This window comes from Cornus florida, unplaced genomic scaffold, assembly GCF_030987335.1.
Source record: "Cornus florida cultivar Cherokee Brave unplaced genomic scaffold, ASM3098733v1 CherokeeBrave_3.0.0_Hap2_Chr03, whole genome shotgun sequence".
Classification (NCBI taxonomy): Eukaryota; Viridiplantae; Streptophyta; class Magnoliopsida; order Cornales; family Cornaceae; genus Cornus; species Cornus florida.
The window spans coordinates 80,518,240-80,525,715 of NW_026775573.1; the positions used below are offsets into that span (position 1 = coordinate 80,518,240).

Sequence of the window (7,476 nt, forward strand, 5' to 3'; positions counted from 1 at the left end):
ACTTGAAAGCTAGAACAGATTTTGCCCATCAATATCAAACTTGTGGAAGCTAGTAATTGTTGAAGGAGGACCACTAGGTTGTTTATCTTTCTCGCATGGTAATATCAATATACATATTGGGACCCAAACGAATGATATCAATATACATATTGGGACCCATCTTGACACCAAGTTTACCCATTCGGTCTTAGATTTTTAATCAGAAATTTGTGTGCACAAATACATATTTTGATAATGAAGTAGATAGGGAGTGATTGGTTAGGCCTTGGACTATTCTACACCCTTTAATACTTGAAAGCTAGAATAGATTTTGCCCATCAATATCAAACCTCTGGAAGGAGGACTACTAGGTTGTGTATCTTTCTCGTATCAGTATACATATTGGGACCCAAACGAATAATACGGAGTATCAATATTCATATTGGGACCCATCTTGACACCAAGTTTACCCATTCGTTTGGAATTGGAATTAAAAAAAAAAAAAATTAGCTCAAACTTTAATTTTTTTTTTTTTTTTGAATTTCAGATCCAAATCACCAATTCTTTACCACCAAACATAGCACATAAAGGGATTGTAAAACCTTAACTAAATTGTGACTTTCAATGCTTTGAAATCCACCTTAAATTCTAAGTTTCAATGTTTTGAAATTCACCTTATGGTTTGGCATATATTATTAAATCATAGATTATTTGGTGGTTTAGTACAATCAAAATTCATGTTCAAATTATGATGAATTTGCTTTTCTTAATAGGAGAGTTTTGATTGAATTGGATCACATGATCCAGTAATCCGGTCGAGCATATTTCTTGGCACAACATTCTCTCTTTTCGTGACCAGCTTGAAGGGTTAAAACACTTCATTCCAATTCGTTAACTTTGCCTCTCCTATAATGCTAATTTAGAATATGACATCAGTGAACCCATTGAATCACAGCAAATGCTAATTTATAACATTAACAAACCACAAGCAGTTTTCACAATTGACCAAAACATATTAACATTAGAAAATAGATATGTTCAATAGCTAAACACTGTGAATCAACAATTACAACAACAATCCATTAATATTCTTCTTAGTAAATTTGAAGTCAAGACTCTTAGCATCATAAAATTAATATGAAAAAAAATCAGACAATTTCCAGCATAAGAACAGCAGTGTTGTTAGGAAGTACCAAGGAATTAAGGCCTTCTGTTAATGGTTGGGTTGTCTTATGATCCTCTGAAGAACCAGAGTCCTTCCCTTGACAATATCCCGGCTGCACGTATCAGCTTGCACCCCCAAATCCTCAACATACTTCATAAACACTCTGAGCTTCTTCTTCATCTCCTCTATCCCATTCTTCACAGACTCTTCACTAATAGTGAATTCAGCATTCTGCAACAGCGATTCAATCTCTATCTCCAACCGGTCTATGAGTACTCGGATGTTGTCTAAGTCCTTGATAGCAACACGAGTGCCCACTTGCATAGAGCTAATGATCTCCTGTCCTTTCACAGCATCTTCATACTTCTTGAAAAGAGAATCAATCCACTTACCCATTGAGCCCAACGGGATAGAAGTGGCTGCAGTGAGGGCAGCTGCAACAGGCGGAGGGGCCATAGCCGCTGCCACGACAGAACAAATCAGCACAGCAGCCAACGTGGCTGCAAATATTACACTAGAGACCTTCCTCCAAGCACGGACATGTTTGAGCTTTTTATCGAGCCTGTTCCTCCGAAGCTGCAACTTCTCAAGCATCTGCATTTGCTGCCTATACACAGATTGATAAGTTTCGAAGAACTCTTCAGTGAAAGGGTCACCGGCAGCCTTAAATTTCTTCAATTCCTCCAGAGTCCTCGTGTACCTATTCCCTCCTCGGCCAACCCCATCCTCCTCCTCAAAATATTGGAGCGCGACAAGAATAAGCAATTGGCTGTTGCGTGCTCCCTTTAGGCATTTCTCTAATGCGGTACAGAAATCCAGAGTCTGCAAACTATTCTCAAAGTACTCCTGCACCAGATCAAACAGTTCCTGAGTCTTCCCCAAGTCCTTGCATTCCAAGATCACTCTAACAACCTCTTGGTTCATGTCCAGAAGACATTCCGTGACTTGTTTCAGAGAATCGAACGAGACTGCCCTCACTTCAACCCCTGCCGCGAGGGTGTTGAGGACATGACTAGTCCGGGATTGGAGAGTTGTGTCGAAGGACTGCAAATCTGTGTCGAGCCTGCAGGCGTCTTCATAAGAGCTGAGGTCGGTTGTGTATTGTATATTGATGGCCGTCGAAGGTTGTTCAGTGGGATTTTTGCTCGGGTGACTCCCCATGGTTTCAATTCAGATCGAAAACAGATCAAGAAAATAAATAAAACCAACTACAACTCGAAACCCTTTCCCTATGGTTGAGCAAGCTGTTTATAATGTTTCCTGTATATAATATGATCCTTGTAAGCAACAAATCAAGTTTTTGATTCAATCACAAAGTAAATGCTTACTCTATTAACACATTAAAATTAAAATTTATTGAAAAATGGAAAGCAATCTGAGAAACAAAATAATTCCAACAAATTGATTGAGAATATAAATGAAAATAGAACAAACCCACATCAACAAACCAAATGAATTTCAAAGATTGTAAAAGGAATTTATACTATATCTCCATAAATTTTACAAGTCTCCTTACTTCTTGATTCAAGCCTTTGAAACTGATCAATTGCAATATAAGGTATTGTTGAGATGTCTGTGGGTACCATTACTAGAAACCCTCATAAGACTACAACTCATCCACTTGGGGTAATCGAGGGGTTTAAAGGCTTGTTGCATAAGCTAAATGCAACCATGATTCCAACGAAAGCAACGCTTCAGTTCTGTATTGCTAAGGGACTAGCAATATGTAAGTTTGCTAAGACAAATTTTTGTATTTTTTGTATTGCATATCCGAGCCCTTAAATATACGTATTTTAAAGCCTAAAGTGAGACTTCTATTCATTATTAGACTTATTTATATTTAATGTGTGTTTATACGTACTTTTCTAGAGAAACGGTTAAAACTGGGACTTTATGATGATATCAAAGCTTACAGAGTCATTGCCGGTCATTCAGAGCAAGCTGAGAGTTTAAATGGTGAAGTTTGGAAGAATTCAGGAACCAAAGCTCGCGCCCTACAAGAAAAAGAAGAAAAAAATCAACAAGGCATTGAATCTCGAGCCTTGTACCTGATCGGTTGTGATAATTATACATCAACCTTTGTAATAGCACAAATCATTGTAAAATAGGGTTATTGGTCGGGTAGGTCGAACCACAGGGATTGCTAGCTTATGGCAACCAAGGTTTTAGAATCACTTTTAGAATGATGAAGGGTGTAAAGAGCTTTATTTGATTTGTCACTTAACTAATAATGAAATATTGCCTAAAACAGTAAATGAAAGGAATCTAAGATGAAAGGAACTTATGTAGAGAGGGCTCGGGAAGTGAATTCACCACCAACTATGTAAACATGCTTGCTTGCAAATAACTTGGGGGATAAAATATACATGTAATCATGATATATAGAAATGCAAGACAACTACAATATCTTCAAGAAGTTCACACATTCAAGAATTAAGTATAATCCATCAAAGGTTGGTATAATTCATCTATCTAAACTAAGGTGTAACATGAAATATCCTTCCTAAGCTATGAACTATCAAAGTCCTCAATTTATGTGGTAAGTGCACATGAAGTCAAAAGTTAAGAATAATCCATCAAAAGGAAGGCCCTAAGCTTGGACTATCAAACCTTCCATACAACATGAATTAAAATCATTTCATATTCTCATCTCCATTCTCATTAAGGAGATGTAAGCCCTATAATCATGAAAACATACAATCTAATACAAGATAATACATTTAACACAATCATTTACTGAATTGAAGAACATTTACAACATGTGTAAGTCTTTAGATATGAAAAGATTACATACACACTTCATTCCCCAAATCAAAACAAAATTATAGCATGCTTACAAAGAATGGCTTCATCACCTCCCTAGGATAGGGAGTTAGTTGCTCATGGATGCAAGAGAGGAAGAAGAAGAGATGAAAACCCCCTCCATTTTCGTGCTTAGAGGACCCAAAATATACAAAACCTCAAGAACTCTACTTTCTCTCTCTAAAAACCTTGCAAGAATGAGAGATATCTCCTTTCTTACCCATACATGCCTTATTATATCCACCTTATCCTTCCATATATCCCTAATTTCATGGCTTAAAAATCCCTAGAAGGAAGCGTAGCCATTCATTCTGTCAAAGGGGACAACTTTGAGCAAAATTATGGAGTCGGTGAGCGGACCTCTGCAAATTAGTGGGCGCCCACAGGCGCAGGGTAGGCGCTTGCTGGCGCACGAGCCCGTTGCTCATTTTGGCCGACACTCGCGGGTTTCTGGCAGGCGCCCGCGGGTCATCCTCAGCTCGACGCACCTTTAGTAAAAGGGCCATAACTCCCTACTCTGAATTCAAAATGATGAACCGTTTGATGATTTGGAAAGCTAACTCAAAGATCTAAGTACACCATATTTTAATAAAAGTCCAGTTCTCAAGTTTCGTAGGTCAAAAATGAAGAGAAAAGTTGAACTTCACTGCTGCCAGGCTGTTCTGCACACCTTTGGTAAAAAGGCCATAACTCTCTGCTCCAAACTCCAAATGACGAACCGTTTGATGATTTAGAAATCTAACTCAAAGGTCTAAGTACATCATGTTTTAATGGGAGTCCAGTTCTCAAGTTTGTTGGGTCAAAAATGAAGAGCAAAGTCGAACTTCAATGCTGCCAGGCTGTAAATTTCAGCATTGCACACCAAAACACCATTCTTGTTCCTTTTTGGGAAATAAACCTGAAAATACATATAAACATACGAATGAAGATAATCTATATAAAATAATGAAATAATGGACTTAACTAATGCAAATAAGGGCACTTGAATATGCAATATTCGGCGCTTAGCACACCCCCAAACTTACATTTTGCTAGTCTTTTAGCAAAACAAAAATGAATACACAATGAAATAACAAAATGGCTTTTCTTTGGGAGTGACGGTTGCATTTAGCATATGCAATAAGCCTTTTAAACCCCTAGGCATCCGTAGAGAATGAGTGAAGTCTCGTGAGGGTTTAACAGAAATGTTACCCACAAACATCAAACATGGTGCATAAAGTTGCACAAAGCTCATTTTCAAACTTGGAACATAGAGAATATTGGAGATGGAATCATTATGAAGACTACCTTATGTATATGAAGCATTGATAGAACAAAATGACTAATCATCTTTCAACTCTCATGTATTAACATCATAGTCTATATAAATACTTCAATTGTCATATCTATAATAGAAATCATCTCAAGCTTTAGTTAAAGTGAACTGGATTCCCAATATGTAGCTTTACCCTCTTTTTCTAATTTCAAAACAAAAACTTCAAATCATTGAATTTCCCTTTTAAATGAGGTCTCTAAGGCATGATTTTATTCAAAATACAACTTCTTTTTATTTTTTATTTTTTATTTTTTATTTTTTTTATTTATTATTTTTTATATACATATTATGGTCGTGCAATGCCGAAGTCCTTTAAGCTTTCTAACTAACCCATGTAGCAAGTGTTAGGCCAGCAACTCCCAAACCAGATGGCTTTAGGGTGCTAAGTGTAAAGACATTCCTAGGGCTTAATAACTCGAGTCAGTAAGACTACGAACTCCAATGAATCATATTTATTTAATTTTATTTTGTGAATGACCGTGCAATGCCTAAGTTCTTTAAGCTTTCTAACTAACCCATGTAGCAAGTGTTAGGCCAACAACTCCCAAACTAGATAACTTTAGGGTGCTAGGTGTAAAAACATTCCTAAGGCTTAATAACTCGAGTTAGCAAGGCTACAAACTTAAACTAGTCATTATCAATTTTTTTTTATTATTTTATATTTTTATATTTTTTATTTTTTTTTGCCAAAGATATCCATTCATTAGGGTCATTAATTCAAATCAACTGAGTCAAGGTCAAGATAAATCGGGTTGCATGCCTCACAATTAAGTTTCTAGTGTGCATATGTGAAGTGTGAAGCATAGAAGAGAGTGATACTCGAAGATAATCTAATTGAAGCATTTAACAAAGCATTTTGAATCCACATGTTCATTTCAGATTTTCCTCAATTTAAAACTATCATTTACCTCTATACACAAAGTATTAAACACATTCTTTAATCTCCAACAAGTTCCAAGATTACAAGATCATTACTTCTATATTTTTTTTAAAATTTTTTTCAGTTTTTAAACAAATCTTTTTGAACAAAATAGCAAATGCAAACACTATACAATACAAATGCAAACACTATATAATACACAATACCCCCAAACTTGAATGACACATTGTCCTCAATGTGTGAAGACAAAGATGTATAAATAAAGAGCATATGGGGTAAAAGGAACAATAATACCAAGTGAGTGAGACAACTCTGGCATTGGAGTCGCATGCAATCCCATAAAGAGATGCCAAAATGATCTTCCCCCAAACTTGGACATGAAGACCTGTCAAAACATAACTAATATATATATATGTAAAAACTTAGGTCTCTTAAGAAAATCTAAAATAGAATTAATAACACAAACATGAATTTTATTGAAAGATAAAAATCAACATAAGACACAAACCCGCACACAACAAAATTAGCCACAAGTTAATGCCAAAAGTGGTGCCATTTAAAAAGATGAAGTTGGCTTGGGCAATTCGTTGAACACCTGGTGTGTAAGACAAAAAGGAAGAGGGCCAAAGGTTGATTAGGGATGAGAAAATCCAAAAATTTTGGCCTTGCAAATGCAATTCACAACCCCAAATAAAGATTAAACCTCAACACCATCAATCCCGTCCTCCATTGATCAAAAATCGAGAGAAAAACTTACACCAAAGCGAAGAACAAAAAGCCCCTCCCTGTTGGTGCAATGGGATGATGAGAGTGATAGAGATGGAAGGATGATGGATTGACTAAGGTAGATGAGATGAAAGAGGAGGAGATGGAAATGGGAGATGGAAGTTTGAAAGGTGCAGGAGGGGTTTGGGGTCGTAGGTTGAGAGAGAGGGAGAGTTAGAATATGAAATGGGCTTTGCTTGGGGCTATTTTATGAAGGCCCGGCACAGGGGCGGGCGCCCTCGGGAAATTGGCGGGCGCCCGTAGCTTGGACGAACCAAACGGCGGGGGCCCGTGGCTGCATGGCGAGGCCCCGCGAATTCTCACACCTCACTGCCCATTTGAGCGGGCGCCTGCAGGAAATGGAGTTTTCTGCCCGCGGTTTCTGGGTAGAAAACTCTTCCTTGAAGTGATGGAGTGATTGTTGGCCTAACGGAGGCCGGGTTGGGGTCTAAAAATTCTGAAATTGGAAACTTAAGATCCTTTAGACCCGAGACACCTTGTAGAACCCTCGGAACGGGAATCGGAGCTCAATTGCAAAAGCAATATTTTAGAGCCCGAATTTCCCGTGAT

General features: G+C 37.5%; 1 protein-coding gene across 1 annotated transcript; it reads right to left on the reverse strand.

Moving 5' to 3' along the window:
• Positions 1–970: 970 nt before the first annotated feature.
• Positions 971–2,645, reverse strand: LOC132298846 (UPF0496 protein At4g34320-like). The gene has a single exon (XM_059795182.1). It carries the CDS (start codon positions 2,303–2,305, stop codon positions 1,193–1,195), a length of 1,113 nt encoding a protein of 370 aa, XP_059651165.1. The 5' UTR covers positions 2,306–2,645; the 3' UTR covers positions 971–1,192.
• Positions 2,646–7,476: the final 4,831 nt, after the last annotated feature.